The sequence below is a fragment of the Cydia strobilella genome, chromosome 1 (assembly GCF_947568885.1).
Source record: "Cydia strobilella chromosome 1, ilCydStro3.1, whole genome shotgun sequence".
NCBI classification, from domain to species: domain Eukaryota; kingdom Metazoa; phylum Arthropoda; class Insecta; order Lepidoptera; family Tortricidae; genus Cydia; species Cydia strobilella.
The window spans coordinates 33,091,648-33,109,811 of NC_086041.1; the positions used below are offsets into that span (position 1 = coordinate 33,091,648).

The 18,164-nt window shown below is 38.2% G+C and overlaps 4 protein-coding genes across 5 annotated transcripts; 2 read left to right on the forward strand and 2 right to left on the reverse strand.

The window, feature by feature from the left end:
* Positions 1-469: 469 nt before the first annotated feature.
* Positions 470-2,726, forward strand: LOC134744603 (mediator of RNA polymerase II transcription subunit 8). 2 transcript variants are annotated; one of them, XM_063678480.1, is made up of 5 exons: positions 470-596; positions 743-948; positions 1,317-1,562; positions 1,862-1,958; positions 2,407-2,726. In XM_063678480.1, exons 2-5 carry the CDS (start codon positions 784-786, stop codon positions 2,661-2,663), a joined length of 765 nt encoding a protein of 254 aa, XP_063534550.1. In that variant the 5' UTR covers positions 470-596; positions 743-783; the 3' UTR covers positions 2,664-2,726. The 2 variants fall into 2 exon arrangements, with proteins under 2 accessions (XP_063534550.1, XP_063534541.1); XM_063678471.1 differs by lacking the exon at positions 470-596 and having other exon boundaries at positions 671-948.
* A 1,139-nt stretch (positions 2,727-3,865) lies between these two features.
* On the reverse strand, positions 3,866-13,285 carry LOC134744637 (T-complex protein 1 subunit delta). Its single transcript, XM_063678530.1, has 11 exons — positions 13,055-13,285; positions 12,666-12,718; positions 12,121-12,210; positions 11,488-11,655; positions 9,990-10,131; positions 8,730-8,938; positions 7,939-8,078; positions 6,987-7,191; positions 6,144-6,426; positions 5,141-5,346; positions 3,866-4,322 (listed from the first exon to the last, which is right to left on the reverse strand). Exons 1-11 carry the CDS (start codon positions 13,158-13,160, stop codon positions 4,305-4,307), a joined length of 1,620 nt encoding a protein of 539 aa, XP_063534600.1. The 5' UTR covers positions 13,161-13,285; the 3' UTR covers positions 3,866-4,304.
* A 471-nt stretch (positions 13,286-13,756) lies between these two features.
* Positions 13,757-15,735, forward strand: LOC134744653 (E3 ubiquitin-protein ligase RNFT2-like). The gene has a single exon (XM_063678555.1). The coding sequence runs from the start codon at positions 13,943-13,945 to the stop codon at positions 14,915-14,917; it is 975 nt and encodes a 324-aa protein (XP_063534625.1). The 5' UTR covers positions 13,757-13,942; the 3' UTR covers positions 14,918-15,735.
* LOC134744645 (magnesium transporter NIPA2) lies at positions 15,713-17,913 on the reverse strand. The gene is made up of 3 exons (XM_063678543.1): positions 17,467-17,913; positions 17,038-17,180; positions 15,713-16,674 (listed from the first exon to the last, which is right to left on the reverse strand). Exons 1-3 carry the CDS (start codon positions 17,678-17,680, stop codon positions 15,994-15,996), a joined length of 1,038 nt encoding a protein of 345 aa, XP_063534613.1. The 5' UTR covers positions 17,681-17,913; the 3' UTR covers positions 15,713-15,993.
* Between the last annotated feature and the right edge of the window lie 251 nt (positions 17,914-18,164).

The following is an 18,164-nucleotide window of genomic DNA, read 5'->3' on the forward strand; positions in this document are numbered from 1 at the left end:
TATCGCTTTTTTAAATCAACATAATTATGGTTGCCAAAACATAATATGTATAGCAATTTTGAGGCCGTTCTCTAGTAGTTCATTGATTCAAAATCTGATTTCTTGAATTTCGCTCGATAGAAAAAAAACGGAAATGCGCTTTAGCGCATCAAAAAAAACATTGTAACAATTTCTGCATAAAAGCTAAAAATATGAAAATTGCTTCTAAAATGCTCAATTTTATCTTTGATCGAACTTATCGATTACTTTTTTTGTTTAAACTTTTGAAAAATAACAACTCTGTGCTCAGTGAGTGAGTCGAGAACCTGGCCTTTGCTCTTGCTCCAGCAACAGGCGCCGTGTGCAAATAATTTCCGCACCAAGCGAATGGATTCGACCGTGTGTCAACGTTTTAACATACACATAGACCACGTTTTTTTCTACCTGGCAATAAATGAGCGTGCTGTGACAGAAATGACAGTATGAGTATTGACAATTGACTGACACTGACAGTTATAATTGTTGTTGGCGTTGTTAGCTTTGGCTTTTCTGAACTGAAATAAAATTATGTACTATACCTTTAACTTTATTTTGTGGTTAAGCTGCTGTCTTATTTGGTGGGCTACTCTTACTTATTTAATTATTACCTATTTAAGTATCGGAACTCCACAAGCTTTGTTTATTTTGTAATGGAATGACAACAATTATTACTTCTTTATTTATCAATTCTATCTATAATTTGTATCCTTTATATTTATTTTAGCCATTTTTAAAAGAGAGATTTAGTTAAATTTCTATCTAAAAATGCAACGTGAAGAGAAGCAGTTGGAAGTAACTCTTCAAGCAATTCTGAACAGAGTAAATGATTTAAAAACTGCTATCCAGGCACTTATTGCTAAACTTGAAAATGAGTATGAAACTATCAACTGGCCAACTTTTCTGGATAACTATGCCATATTATCCGGTCATGTAAGTATTTTTGAAATATTATTTACATAGGAAATTGACAGTGAACCACATAATCCTATTACTTTGTTCATTGTGAAGTAAAATATTACTGTATACAGAATCACATTAGTTTACCTGCAAAATGAACAGATAACATGGATATTTACAATTCACTTACATTCTTATTTACTTAACATTCTTCATTCAGTTATAATTATGAACCTTTCATCTGTGGGAGACCCGAATCGGGCATCAGTTTTTGTGGCAATTTTAAATTCAAAATTTGAACTTCAAGGTTACTTAAAATAGCACATCTTTGACAAGCCACAGATAAAAGGTTAATGATCATGATGATTTTATTTTGATAAAACACTTGAAATTTTTTACAGTTGACTGGCTTAAGTAAAATTCTGCAAGCAGAGATGGCTCCATCCTTGCGAGCTTTAGTGGTCTTGCCTCTACAACTGGGATGCGAGAGGGATGAGGCCCTGTCAAGGCTCTCTGAGGGCAGGGTGCCGGCTTGCACACATGACTTGGTGCCGGATCTGTTGCGAACCAAGCCTGAACCGCAGGCGGAGCAGAGGCTTCAGCAGTTTAATCATAAAGCTAGTACACTGAGCTATGACACTGCTCAGGTAAGATATTTTAACTTTAATAATTAAAATAAAATAGCCATTTACTTCAAATGTTAACATTTTTGTCAGGTAATGAAAATTTGTCAAAATAGTTAAACATATATAAAAGTTCATTGTCATGAATATCATGTTATTAAATATGACATTGGTCGACTTGCCTCCCGGCAAAGGTCTCCCCTAAGACCTTCCATTCCTCTCTGTTGGTTGCTCTTTTTGTCCATGACCATATTGGTCCAGCGACAGCTCTTAATGTCATCTTCCCATCTCATTTATCTACTAGGTTTTTTTTTAATTTCCAGAAACAAGTAGCCCAATTCACAAAAGTCGTCAACCATGTTTGGGAGATTATATCCAAGGGGCGAGAGGATTGGGAAGGGGAGTCGATGAGATCACAAGGTGAGTATTGAATATTGATATTGTTTTATCAAGGAACTGATGTAATATTTAACTTTTTTTTGTTATTCCAATGAACTCTGATGTAAATATAGTGCTTTTGAGGCTATAGCAAAATTTGTAGGGACACTCATTGTAGTTCCGAAATAACATCTAAGGGTCAAAAGGGCACAAAATGGTACTAAGAGTAGTTTAAAATTTTAAAAACTGGGACAGCCACCATGTGTCTTGAATCTACAACTTAAACTGGCGTTTTGTGGCCTAACTCGAAAACTTGAAACTTACTTTGCATAAACAGTTCCTGATTTACTTTGTGGTACAATTTTTGCTGTGACGACTGACGGTCAAGGATTCACACGCTCCCTGGGCCTGTAGTTTTTAGAAAGAGCTTTCCGCTTGTGCTGTGCAAACTGCCAAAGGTCATCTATTTCTAAACATAAATATTATCCAGGTATGCAACCGACGCACAGCATCGGCGACACGCACGCGCTGGTGACGGCGGTGGGCACGGGCAAGGGGCTGCGGCCCGGCATGGCGCCGCTGGGCGGCGTGGGCGTGGGCGTCGGCGTGGGCGTGGGCGCGCTCGGCCCGCGCGGCCCGCCCGGCCCGCCGCCGCCCGGCCCGCAAGCCCCCGCCATGCCGAAAGCACCCTCCGCGATTAAGACGAATATTAAGGCGGCTAATCAGATACATCCCTATCAGCGATAATAGATTGATTCTTATTTAATTGTAGTTATTATGATGTAAGAGTAATAAACAAATATTATCATGCATTGCATTTTTTTTTTCTTTAACCCTTTTTGACACCAGGGCGCGTAGCCAATCTATCACTCTTCCACACTAGTGCGACAGTTGCGTTTCGTTCGCTACGGAGCGTTAACGATTACACGTTGGCTACGCACCCTGGAACGAGGTAGGTAGGAAGGTACAGTTATTTTGTAACAGAAAGACCATAGAGTAGATTGGCAGAGGGAGGGTTGTTAAGATGAAACTGATTTTGACACGGATTACGCACGCATCTTACTACTTACCTAGTTTGACCTAAACACTAATCGGCGTTTTGTGCAATCCCAGTTTTCTCTTAGCGGTGGTGTCCGTGTATTTTTACGTATGTGAGAAAAATCAACAGTCCGTGTTTTTATAGATACCGTAAGAGTGGAATCACATCGAGCCGCATTTTAAATATGAAAAATCTCTCGTTAGCATAAATATGCGTATGCATCGGTAAGCTGAAAGCATGCTTACGCATCTTAATACTAACGGGCGACTTCTCATATATAAAATGCGGCTCGATGTTGACCTGACAGATTTGATTCCACCCACCAAGGTTAACCTTTTGAACGCCAGACGGCGAAGGAATATGCCGTGCCCCGGACGCCAGGCGATCGAGATTTTTTAAGCGAAATTGAACTTTACGGAGTCCCGCGTAACTATTGCACTGGCGAAGCTATCGGCTGTAGACGTTGTTGGCGTCCTTTGGCATACTTTCCGATGTCGGCCACAGCCGACTGTGGCGGAAAGTTAAACCACCCAACGATGAAATTTAAACCATATTCAATTGCAACAGGGTTGCATTTCTTGTTTCGTAAAATTTTCAAACAAATAAAAAATCAACTTTATTCCCTGAACTATAGGTCCACATTTCAGTGGCAAATTTTGGGTTTTTCGTTTGTATGGCTGGGCCGTAGGAGGATAAAAGCATAAAAGTAACTAAAAACGCAGACAAAACTAAATCGAAAATTGTCACTGTCTAGTCTGGTGTATGTCTGGTGGTTTTATACGGTATCGAGTTTGTGGGCAGCTTTTGACGCCATGAAGCGTTGTTGGCGTTCAACAATGTGGCGTAAAGCCAACTTTACGCCACAACCCAAGTCCGTGAGGCGATGTGATAAGTAAAATAAACACGTTAGTTGAATTAATACTTTTATTTTGAAATATTAATTTATTTAAAGTTGTGTGAAGCCCGCAATTATTTTCCGGGGCTGAATTATTTGTAGCTAGTACCACAAAAAATACAAAAATAAATATATGCGAGATGTATATTAGTAGGGAAAGTAGTTCCCTTAAAGTTATCTCAATGCGAGAACATTACAATGTCTGAAAACTATCTCGGACATAAGTACTTGTGACTAATGTTTAGGAACTTAATTACAAATTCCAGTTGCTGGTTAAATTTAAAATTGTTGTTCTAAGCAGTACACGAGATGAAAATTCATAAATTCTGAATTAGTAATAATATAAACACTTAATGTGAACATACATAAATGCCATCCTGTGACGAAAATTAAAATAAGCATCTATAGAAACTAAGAAGATTAAAACTAATACTTTGTGAATAACGTAGGCACTTCAGTTCATAGTATTTACCTGAAAAGAAAAAATACAATGTTAGGATTCAATTCAGGTGTTGAGAATATTTACTAGGGGGTGCGGATTAGGGTCGGTTGCACCAAACTGTTTGTCACCGTTAAGCGAGGTTTAGACTAGCAGGAACTTGCATGCAATTTTCATTACATTGCGGTATCTGATAAACATTTTGAATGCAGTTTACCTTAGTAGTCAGCAATGTAACGTAAATTGCATGCAAGTTCTTGCTAGTCTAAACCTCGCGTTAGAGTTCGCTAAATTATATTCTATGGAAAGTTTCATAGTAAACCGTGTCAAGTGCGTGGTTGGTGGTTACTGTAAAAACAGCAACACATTTAATCGTTTTCTTATGCAGGGTGAAATTTCTAAATGGGTCAGTGAGGGCAGCTGCCAGATCCCGTGCTGCTACGCGAAAACGGTTTTTAAAGACCTTCCCTCGATTTCAAATTAATGAAGATTGGCGTTTACAAATTTTGAAAAAAAAACATACAGGGTGCGAGAAAAAGGTAATTTTTGTCAAACTTTTTTTTTGATGCCCATCGATCCTACTCCTATCCAGGGTCAAAAGCTTGAATGGGACAATAAAATATATAAATGGCTAGAAAAGCCACAAATCGAGGAAAACTCATCTCATACAATTTGTATGAAAACGAAAACTTTTATTTTCGATTTAAATCGATTCCATTCCTATCCAGTATCAATAGTTTCCTAGGAGTCAACTTACGGTAATGTACTAAAAAGCCACAATTAAAAAAAAAACTTTTTCCATACATTATTATGACGAATGCACTTATTTTTTAGCTACCGTGTATACTTACGATGTCGTCGATCTTGAGTATAGCGCGCACGGTCTCGGTGGCCAGCGCGAGCGCGGAGGCGGTGACGTGCAGCGGCTGCAGCACGTGCTCCTGGCGCATGTCGGTGACGCGGCCGCGGCGCACGTTGACGCCCGCGCCCCCCGCGCCCGCGCCGCCCGCCGCGTGCGCCGCGCGCAGCTCCGTCACCGTCTCGATCGGGTTTAAGCCTGCGAGTCAAAATTATACGTATCACGACGAGATCGAATTAGGAATCGCTCGATATGTATCGGTTTGTAATAAAAAGTTTTTTCGAGTCGTATAAAATACGTTGAGAAATTTTCGGCCTCTAAACCGTAAGTCATTCTTTTTAATTTTTAATTCGACAACGTTCGAAATAGTACGTAGGAGCAATAGTAGATACTCGTAATTTTATGAACTTCTTTTTAACTTTTCTAGAATCATTGCGAATATTGTAATCGGAGAGTAAAACGGTTTCAACTCGTAATTTCCCTTTTATTGTGTGAATATTAGTCTAACTAAACATGGAAATAAGTTAAAAAATAAATAATAAAAATACAGATAACTTCTAAAATATATAGTCTAACCCCCTAAAGAAGAAAGATAGTAATCAAAAACGACGACCGGGTTGGCCTAGTGGGTAGTGACCCTGCCTGTGAAGCCGATGGTCCTGGGTTCGAATCCCGGTAAGGGCATTTATTTGTGTGATGAGCACAGATATTTGTTCCTATGTATTTAAGTATTTATATATTATATATATCGTTGCCTGAGTACCCATAACACAAGCCTCCTTAGGCTTACCGTGGGACTTAGTCAATCTGTGTAAGAATGTGCTATAATATTTAAAAAAAAAAAAAAAAAAACTTTACAAGCCCAATTTAGTTCAATTATTTTTTATCCCTTTCTTACAAATACATAAGTCTAAATGACACAAAGACAAACGATCCGTAGTTAATTCAGACCAGGAACGCGTTTACGAATAACGCCAAAAATATATAAACATTACCCGCATTCTCGGCGAGCGTAGAAGGCACAACTTCTAGAGCGTCAGAGTAGGCGCGCAGGCAGTAGTGGTCGGCGCCGGGCGCGGCTATAGCCGCCCGGGCCAGGGCCGCCGCCGCCGCCGCCTCGGGCGCGCCGCCGCCGGGCAGCAGCGCGGGCCGGCGCGCCACGCAGCGCACGGCGCACAGCGCGTCGTGCAGCGAGCGCGCCGCCTCCGCCACCACCGCGCCCGACGACCCGCGCACCAGCACCGACACCGTGCGCCCGCCGTGAGCGCACCCCGTCATCTGGGAAATAGTAACGGTTGAAACTTGCGACGGAAGATTTGCCGATTTTATTACTGACTTTTTTTTTACATGTCGCGCGAGTGACTAAAAATACGTGAGTGAAACCGCTAAATTAGTATGTCTCACGATACTTTAAATTCGATTATTTTAAATGTAATGATTTGATTGTATATTTTGAAATTGCTGACATTTTTATTATTTTTGACTTTATTTATATTTTAATTTTTATAAGACAATGATTTGACAATGAATTTAATTTTTTTAACCACTTACATATTATTTTTATACAAAATTTATTGGTTTATATTTTAATGTTTTATAAATGTCAGTAACGTTCAAATATTTTTTAAATTTATTTATTTTTAATTATGTTTTTTACATTTGAATGTGTTCAAAGTGTGTTTATTTGTAAGTATATGCCACATATGTGTTATATGTGTGTATATGTGTTGGACCTATGTTGTCTTCAAATAAACGGTTTTTTTTTTCATCGTTTATCGAAAGTATCCTTCTGTTTACAATTTTGCATCCCATCTCACATATCTCGTTCAATAACTCACCTTGATATACCTGCCGGAGGGCTCGTTGACCTCCTCGACCAGATCCACGTTGACCAGGTTTTCAGCGGTGAAGTGGTCGAGCGACGCGATGGGCCGGCAGCCGAGCGTCTTGCACACGAACTCGATGTCCTCGCGCTCGATGTCCTTGATGACCATGCACTTGATCTTGTCGAGGAAGTGCACCGCTAGGTCACTCAGGGCGTCTCTGGAACAATGAAATTGGACGTCAAGATAAGATAAGATAAGATAAGATTCCCACTAAGTTGTTACCAGTGGTTACTACCGGGAATCTTTTACCACTGGTAACTACTGAAAAAAAAAACAATAGTTACCACCAATCACCAAACCTAGCAGTGCAGCAAGTGAGTATTTCTTTTTTTTCCATTTTTTTTTAATGTGACCTTTTTTGCCACTTTTGTGTTATTTCTAGTCAGGATGACGAGCCCTTTTCATTCTTATAGGAGAAAAAAAGTGTCCCAAAATTTCCATACATTTTTCAAACTTTCCTTACCTTTCCTTTACTTTTCCTTTTCCTTTACTTTTTGTTACCGCCATACAGAGTATATGGGGAAATGGTAACACAATAGGAAAAAAACCTTGGGACATTTTTTTATCCCATTAGGATCGAAAGAGCTCCTGATTCTGAGTAGGAATAACACAAAAGTTGCAAAGTATCAAACGAAAACCTGTATGATGCGATAGTTACTTCATAATCTAACTTCATTTTCCTTCAAGGTAATCTAATTGGTCAGTCTCTTTCATACAAACTGGTGCTTACGGTATCTTGAATTTACATTGCCGACAAGCGAACGTGTTTCCTTTAGTGCAACATAGAAAATGCTAATTTCATTTATTTTTATTATTTAGATCTTTGTAATAATTTCAGAATACATTGGTTCATGCACTAGCCTGCCTTGCGAGTAAAAGATGGATAGTTGGTTAGTAAACTAACCTGAGGATGGACTTCTGCACGAGCAGCACGTTGCAGCCCGCTTTCTTGATCTGCTTCACGATGTTCAGGATGTACTGGCGCTCCTCTTTGAGCACGCGGTCCATCGCGGCGTAGTCCGACACGATCACGTTGTGGTCCATCTGTATACGGCAACAAGGATAATTAGCTTTAAAAATAAAAACCGGACAAGTGCGAGTCGGACTCGCCCACCGAGGGTTCCGTACTTTTTAGTACTTGTTGTTATAGCGGCAACAGAAATACATCATGTGTGAAAATTTCAACTGTCTAGCTATCACGGTTCACGAGATACGGCCTGGTGACAGACGGACAGACAGACAGACAGACAGCGGAGTCTTAGTAATAGGCTTATATTGACCGGGATATAGACCGTGATTACCTTTTGTATTATGAAACATCATGAACATGATGCATGTAACTGCGTCGAAATATCGGGAGCTCACAAATAATACAAAAGGTAATCACGGTCTATATCCCGGTCAATATAAGTCTAGTGAAACTAACCGTGAATCATTCAAAACTCTTAGTAATAGGGTTCCGTTTTTACCCTTTGGGTATGGAACCCTAAAAACTACATCCAAAATGCTGTTGCTAACTGTATGTCCCTATTTGTGTTTGTTAGAATGAGACAAAATTTAACAGAGGTGTTTGTGATAAAGGGCAGGGCCGGATTTAGGGGAGGGGAGGGAGGGCCTTCACAAAAAAGGGGCCCCGGGGCTTCCACACTAAATCCGGCCCTGAAAAAGGGGGTCAGTGTATAGAGAAGAACGCACGTCAGTCTTGGGCGGCGATATGCAGAACTGTATCAGGCCGACTTTGGCCTTCTCGAGCCGATGCGGGCCGTTGACGTTGGCGGCGCGGTGCGGGATGACGAGGCCCTGCACCAGCTCCGTGTCCTCCACCGTGCCGCCGAGCCGCTCCAGCACCTTCACGTCGCGCAGGTCCACGCGCGCGCCCACGCCGCCCACTATCGGCTCCATCACTGAAAATCAACTACAGTTATAGTTCGTTTTATTTAGCATTAGAAACACAGAAATAAATATACCATAGAAGACGCAAATGCATCTACTTCGCGTGTCCGAACCCCGACCGAGCGTCGAGGTTGACCGTCGCGCTTTACAGTCCACGCGCGTCAGTTGTTGCAGCCGGACGTCCGTGAAAACTTAAAAAATGCTTCGTTGCATGATAATTCGTAAAAAAATAAAAATAAAATAATAATTAACTGCAACAGCTCAAAAATTGCGAGCACCCAAAGGCAAGAACATATTTCCTATCACAGATAAGTAATTTTAAAATTATATTATGCGTAAATTTTGTATGAAAAAGTCGGCACGCTTGGTTCCAATACAAATTGTGGTATTTGCGTCATCTAGCGTATATATTATTGAATCTGTGATTAGAAAGAAAAAAAAAAAGATAAGCGATCTTGACGTGCCTTTTTATTAGAAATCTCTTTTGAAAAATAAGTCACAGCAGATATGTTACAACTTAAAATCACATACAATCTTATACATTATTTTGCTTTCATAAGTAATATAAACGAATTTATTTTTAAAGGTTTTCAATATTTTTCAATCAAAGGACATGTAAGGTAAACAATCTTGTTGTTTACCTTTTTTTCCAATGCTAAAAAAAAGAACTATAGTACTCAATCATAAGGGCGTTTAACAATAGCCGGGTCCACACAGAACGAGCCGCCTCGCTTGGAGTTGCCGCGCGAAGCAGCTAGGTCGATGGAGACGCGCCTCGCCCGAGGCAACGGCCGAAGCACGTGTACACAGACGAGGCGGCTCGTTCTGTGTAGACCCGCCTAATAGTGTAAAGGTTTGGTTATTAAGGCCTATGCACACCGCGTTGTTTTAACGCGCGTTTTAGGAACGCCGTCATACTATAAGAGCAAATAGTAAAGTTGAACAAATAAAATCACTTACATCAAAAATTTTGTGTCAAATTACTGGGTGTACCGGACCACCGACGTGCCGGATTATCGAGATATTACTGTACAACAAATGTTATTAGAATCAATAGCTCACCAGCGCGAATAGCCTTGACAGAAATAGGAGCCAAAATGGTAGAGTGCTGAGAAACAACTTTAGAGTTGAGGGATGTGGCGGCCAATTGCAGCAGGGCTTCCTCGTTCTGGAGGTCCACGGGAGTTGCCATGCCTTCGATCACCTAGGAGAATGGGGAAACCATTAGAATAATACGTTACGTCGTCGTTGTTACGTTGTCGTTCAACCCTTAGTAATATTTTGTTTTTTATTTGTATTATACCCTTTTCTTGCCAATGTATCTTACAAGATACATAATTTTACACCCTCTTTTTGTATTATTTTGAATGATATTGAAATGGAAAGTTCAAATTGAACAAATAATTTCTTCTCAATACCCTTGTACATATTTATATAGTGCTGTTTGTATAGTCTATTTCATCCACATGAATTTCTAAAAAAATGTTAACAAAAAGAGGCCATGATTAAATTATTATCACACAAAATATTTGGTTAATAAGGTACAACATTTTGTGACGCCATTAAGCTCATTAATCAAACAATTGAGTTTGGCTTTCATTGCTTTTATTTTAACCCTGTGAACCTCGTGCCTATTAAGTGCGGCGCGTCACTGTGAACCTTGTCGCAATGCACGAAGGTTGATATTGGGCTGTAGCCGTGCGCGTCACTTGACATCTTAGGCTAGGTTCACACTGCGTTTATACGGGATTTTATCGAATATCGTAGTGGCAGCAAAATTTGTATGGCAACGTTCAAAACGTACGCATGGCTAGACTGCTTTCCCGCATAGACACCGGGTTAAGATATATCATAGAGTAACTTATACTAGAGCGGTACTGTCATAGTAAATTTTGTAACCCCAGTAAATTCAGTGCCATCTGTCGACACACTTAAAAACTAAAAATAAATATTTATAAAAATACGATAAAATGTATTTAAATATGGATAAATGATTTTTTTTAATTGCATTAATAATTTTTATGATTTTGACCCATGTTCTTTCACTGATATGCGTTAAAATTGTTAAATAACAAACGAAACCGTCAACGCCATCTATACGACAGTAGGCCAAAGCTAGTAGCGCCCTCTGAACGAGAATTAAATTTTCTTGATTATCGAGGCACGTTTTTTCCTTAGACTGTATCCATCTATTACGGAGTTATATCTATCTTTGGATATATTAATGTTATTTGTAATGCAGGCAGGCAGGTTAAATAACTGATAATGCCTGTCTCCAGTCATAAACCGAGTTCTCAGTGTTGAGTAGAATTTGCTTTGTGCTTATCTAAAACTCATTGACACTTTGGGCCGATACTACATCCTCTGGGAGTTTGTTCCAAGCTTTGACCACTCTGTTGCCAAAGAAGTTTCTATGAGGATTATTGTAGGACCTGCGAGACACCAGCTATGTATAGCTAAGTATATGTATTATGAAAAACACTACCAGTATAATTTAAATTATATTTATTAGTGTTCTTTATAAGTGAATTAAAGCAGATTTTTAAAGAATTTAATTTACCTGTAAGGCCATTTGTAGAGCTTTCTGGAACCCATCTGAAATGACTGTAGGATGGATGCCCTTCTGCAGGAGCTTCTCAGCCGAGTCCAGCAGGGCTCCGGCGATCACCACCACTGACGTAGTGCCATCACCCGCCTCAATGTCTTGGGCGCGGGACAGTTCTACCAACTGAAATATGGCAAGAAAATGTACTCATAGCCACCTTGCATCCTAAGTGTTCCTGACTTCTAGTATTTCAAAGCTATACAATTATATGGGACTAAGCACTTTCTAAATCAGGCACTGTATGTAGTTAAAACTTAAAGTAAATAGCAATACCATGTCCCCTATCCCTTATACTCCTTATAGGGATATGTTTGCTTTTGTACATTGCAAATATCTTGTTTTATTGAGCTTTCTACCTGTCTTATCTATAGATAATAAAGTGTTTACATACATACATACATGTATTTCAGAACCATGGTAATGTAACATCATTTTTTTGGTATTTTTCGTTATATACAGAATTATTAGGACTTTAAAGATGGAGAAAGGAGGTTTGAATTATGTATTTTTTTAAATCTGGCCTGTTAAAGTGTTAAGTAGAGACAACCTGTGTGAATATATAGATAAGTATACACTGATAACTCTTACCATTTTAGCAGCTGGGTGAATCACACTCATCTGTTTCAAAATAGTGGCTCCATCATTGGTTATTGTCACTTCACCATTTGCAGCTTGGATCTAAAAGTAAATATTTAGAATGAGCTCCGAAATGTTTCAATTTCAATGTTTTATAGCATTATTACCTTTATCTTTCAATTAATTATCATAAATTTATTTATTTATTGAAATAAAATTTTACAGCATTACAACTAAGTGCGCCAATGCGCTGTAAAACTAAGTAATTAAAGCTATATGTAATAAAGTTATAGGATAAATATGACAATAATTAATAAGCTACCTATGTTGATTTACAAAAACGTAAAAAATCTTTAAAAAGTTTATAATTACTGTCAGGTGCAAAAGATAAAAAATTGTTGAGGTGTCAGAGAGCGGACGATTGGAGAGTACTGGAGTGTTATCTAGCTTTCCTTACTTGATGCTACAATTGCTACACTGTAAGTACAATACATAGTGGAAATAAATAAGAACATGTTGAGTTGACTTGTAAATTTTAAGCAAAATTTCATTGTTACCATTTTATCCATCCCGCGGGGCCCGAGACTGGTGCGGATTGCATCTGATACGGCTGGAAAATAATAATATACCTAGATTTAAATAATGAAACTAATCACGCAGATAAATTCTAGAACCAATGCCTACAGTAAATCATTTAGATTTTTTTTTTTATTCCTTTTCTATAGTCACATGACTAAACTTAAAATGGACAAAACCGAGACGCATAAAAATAAAAATATCGCGTATAAAACACACGATTACAGGAAAGAAAGCTATGTAGTTAGAAAATTTAAGCCTCCTTACTACATAATGTTTTCTAAGATTAGGTATTTCATTCATACATTGTCGCTGAAATTGAAATAAAAATTCAGATGTTATTAGTCATAAAAGGCAATCGTAGTGATACCTTTTGCGGCATTTATGTTGCTCAGCCGAATGTCTGTCGGCTTGCTTTTATCCTTGTAAACAGCCGAATTAACTTTAGCGGAATCACCACCCGCTTTAATAACCATTATTGTTGGGTTAATTCACTTTGTTTATATCAAGATTCACACGATTAAAGTGGATTAAAAGTAGGAATATATTTCACGAGTAATAGCACAAATATTAAAATTGTTGACAATGACACTTATGACACTGACAGTTAATTGCTCTGAACTCATAGAACGAACGGACAGTTATCAAGTGTATTTTTCAATTTTTTATAAAAGGTTGGTTTTTTCTCTGTAACGATACTTGCACGCGACGCATTTAGCTGGAGCAGGTAAAGCATATATTATATTATACTGTATTATACTATTCTTTGAGTTAAAGGCAAGAGATGTAGCAAGACAGATCAAATCATGATCAAAATGATCAAATAACTGAAGTAAGAACGCAGTAGGTAAACAACAAAACTTTGTTATCTGCCTCTCTATTGCTCTTGCGTATTCGAGCGACAGAGAAGCAAATAGGCACAATGACCTTGGTGCGGTGGTGTGTTACGCTTTAAGTCAAGTGACTTGCGCATGTGACTTAACGTGAGCGAGAGCTACATGCAGTATTGTGTAGTTTCATCCCGTTTAGCCTCTATTAACTTAACAACAATATTATTATTATTGATAATTATTTAACTAATCAATCGTTTCTTATTGATGGGTAAATTAAATTATCCGGAGTAATATCTAAACGCTTTTTAGAAATGACAGGTCCTATCCAATCACAATAATCCTCAACCTCGAGCCGTTGATAAGTTTATTTCTGCTAAGAAACTTATACGCGCTTCCATTAGTCCGCAAGAAGATGATAAGAAACGATGATTGCGCTAGTTGCCAAAATAATTAACTTATTCGCATTGACCGTTCGAAGTGTTTTATTTGGAGCTTCAGTCGTCGGACATGTAATATTTCTTGCAGTTGCAGGCGTTTGTACGGCACTGGTAAACTTTGTTGATAGTGTTCGAACGTTTATTCAGATAGTTTATGAAGACAACTTACCGATCTTCAACGAGGACATACCCAACTTCACTAATGATGTTATCGACACGTTCGTCAGCCAAGTGGTGTTCGTCTGGAGCGGTGTGACGAAGGTTTACAGCGACATATTTCTCAAATTCAGTGCCATCGTGCTCTCCATCAAGTGGCTAATAGACTCAGTGTTTCTGGTGATTTCTGAGGTGTTATACATTATAAAAAGTGCTGTGATATGTTTAGGGGATGCACTATGGCTCATAGTTACATTTATTCCTGTTCAGCTGCCTCAGCTGGTGAAGCAGTTGCTGAGGTACTTTACAGACATAGCCATAGATGGCATTGTAAGTGCTTACATGACATTGTTGAAGTTTACCAACTTCCTGACTGATGTGCCTTTGGAGTCATTTATGGGTATAATTAGTGCCATTGTTATTGTGCGTTTGTGCATACATTTTAGAGAGGATATTCAAACTAGGTTTACATCACTTTATTGGGCTGTGGTAAGAAACAGTTTGTACTTATATCATCTGTTTTATAATTATTTTACTGACTCGGAGGTGAGGGTGATAACTAGTTTAGTGGGTGGTAGGGAAGCCCGTGTGAGGGAGGCGGAGGCCATTGTGCGTGCAGCCAATGATGCTGCAGATGCTGCTGATGCACTTTGCGTCATTTGCCAAGAACGGCAAAAATGTGTTCTGACACTGCCATGTCGCCACATCTGCCTGTGTAGCGAGTGTTGTATGAGACTGTATGGGTATCAAAGGACTTGTCCTATTTGTAGAACTTTCATTTACCACTCCGTGACTGTGTACTTGTGACAGACATACTTTACATTCCTGGCTTAAGGTATTTTCTCAATTCCAATTTAGATTTACCAAAGATCAGGCTCACTTAGTCGAGCTGAAATGTATCCACTGATTTGATCTTCGAGGTCTTATTGAGGTGACTCAAATAAAAAATAGTGAGTTAAAAATTGTTCGATTTACTTAATGAAGATCTGTATCTTCTAATTTGTTTTGTACAAAATTGTTCTTATACAGCTATTGCAATAACTTTCTGCATAGTTGTTTCAAATTATATAGGAGATCTGAATTGTAAGAATGGATACATACATTGTGTATTATGTTAATACTTCTTATGCTTTTAGTTGTGTTATTTGTACACTTTGTTTCCACATTTTCTTGTTTATAGCATTTATAAGGACACACTAACCCAGCGGTCGGCAACATTTTTAGCAGCCAAGGGCCACATAGTATTTAACGAAGTAGAAGCGGGCCGCACTTTGTTAATATTTGTGACTTTATCAGACATTGTCGTTAGTCAATATTACATATGAAAAAGCCAGGAAGGCTTGCGGGCCGCAAGTAAGAGGTTTGCTACCTGTTGCCGACCACTGCACTAAGCAATAACTATATAAATACAGCTAAGTGAAGCGCACTCATATAGTAGCAATCTCATGATATGAAACATCTGCATAAATATAATATAAATTACTTACTTTAATTATAAGTGATAATTACAAAACAATACAAATAATCTTTGGTTTTGATATTACTAATTTAATCCTTATTATTTGCTGCTTTTGTAGGTCAGTGACCAATACTTGCAAATGCAATAATAAATTTTTATATTCATATTAATGTGTTTTTTTCATAAATTGTGACGTTTTCAATCAAAAGGAACCACATTGTCGCTTGTCAATAAGGTTGATTTCTAATTGAAGCTATATGGAAATAGCGCCTTACTGACAAGCGACAATAAGTACCCTTTTGGTTGAAAATGGCACAATTAAGTTCTAAATAATTATAAGAAGGCAAATATTATGGCAATATTATACTTAAGTTATTTGTTACAGGTAAGTCTTTTGAAATAATGATAATCATAATAACCTTTGTCATGCTGGTCTGCCATTACGAATAGTATTCAGAATGTTACTATTAGATTCCACATCTAAAGTACTTTGTCTCCTTCTAGCATTCAAATTTAAATCTCTGAATGACATTTGAACATCTTTGAAAGTGTTCAACATGAATATTGCTGTCATTACAACTAGGAAGCCACTCAGGCAACCTAGAATGTCTATGATAGCCATGCTCTCCCATTCCCTGAACAGGATACCTGATGCAATAATAACTAATACTGTAAACATCACATAATATACCGGACTCACAACACTTGTATTAAATATGTCTAAAGATTTGTTTAGGTAATTCATTTGGATCATTATGCAAATTATGGAGGTAACTAATAACAACCAAAACATATAATGCGTCAGATTATTGGCATGACCAGCAATAGTCTCTTTAATCCCTAATGCTACTGCTTTGCAAAACACAACAGTTAAACTGCCAATAGCTGAGCAGAGCAGCAAATACACAGCAATATTCTGGTTGCCATACCGGGGCACAAATATGACTTTAACAATTAAACATAAGAAAACAATTGTTGCCATATAGGTCAAGAACTGGTAGTCGCTTAGTTTAGTAGCTAACTCCCTGAAGCTCTTCACTTCTTCGGATTTTGGTGAGTGTATAACGATTAGTACCGAACCCACAATGCAAAGGAAGCAGCCAATCTGAAAACATATATATACATGACATTAGTTGAAATTTGGCATAGATAGTTTTAAGTCCCGGGGAAGGACATAGGATAGTTTTTATGTCCGAAATCATCTCTTAAAGAGAGTGAAAAGGGGGGTGAAATTGAGAGATTTACTGAATTGCCTGATAATTGATGTCAAGCAATGAAGCTTATGCTCAAATTGAATGATTGCTAACACTTTATCCAGGCGCTAAACTTACTCTAGCTGCTGTTACTGATTCCACACAGACGAAGTTGCAGGCAAAAGCTAGTAAGTTATACATTTGATAAAACATGGTAAAAATAATTCAAACATCGATAATATTAAATAAAGGACTAAAAAAATGCAAATATTTACCTTTCCAATGAAATTAAGGTGCTCCTTGAGGAACTTTGAGGCAAGTACTGCAGACACGAGCACACTGAGTGCTCCGAGTGGAGTAACAAGTGCAGCCGGAGCAAAGGCATATGCCAGTAGATTGGCAGCTTCTCCGAGGCCCACTAAAAAATGATAATAAAAAAGTTAACATATTTTTAGTAGGCTTTTATACTTATGACTACTTACTATTCATGCAATCTAACAAGGTAATATAATACACTATACTATATCAGTGTATGTTATAATAAAACCTATGTATGTGTTCTAACTTTGATTCATACTGGAAAATCCAAGGGCAATTCATAAACTAACATGTGTTTAGTAAGTGAAATGCGTTTCGAAGATATCTTCAAAAAACGCATTAACCACAAGAGACGCATCAACCCCAGTTGACTAGAAAAAACTTACTCGTCAAAAATCCTAACCACCATAGCCATTGCTTAAGATATGCAAAGCCACCAGCTGATGCTCTAACGTTTCCACTTGCACTGATTTTTTTTAATGCCACTTTTTTTATAATAAAGCTGGATCCGATGAACAGACTTGAAGATACTGCCAACGATAGTCCAATTAAAAAAGATGCATTATCGTATGCTTGTCCATCTACAGTAATTTGCTCCATTGTTAATGGTAAATTATTTGATGAACAAGTTATTTTCTACACGACAGACCAACATTGAAGTCGTATAGTTTATCTGTGTATGAAGTTGGTGAATCATTTATCAGCTATACCACGTTGCTTTCAGCCAAAGAACAGGTATCCTGATAATGTGGTAATGACTGAAAGCAGTTTACATTGATAACGATAAGATTATAATATTAAATTCAATATTATGATTCATATTTTAATTTTTAAGTGACGTTAATGACAGATACAAGGAGTATGGATCTATGGATGGTATGATTGGTATGTTCAAAATAGGTAAAGTTAATTAAACGCCTTATTTCTAAAAACAGTGTCTACAGACGGCCGCACTGGACCGCGACCTTGGTGCGGTCACAATATCTTTTTCTCGCTCTCACTCATAGCTGCGTCCTTAACGGCTGTACGGCTCACTCCTTACACACGATCGAACGCGTGCCGGACCGCACCAAGGTCGTGACTG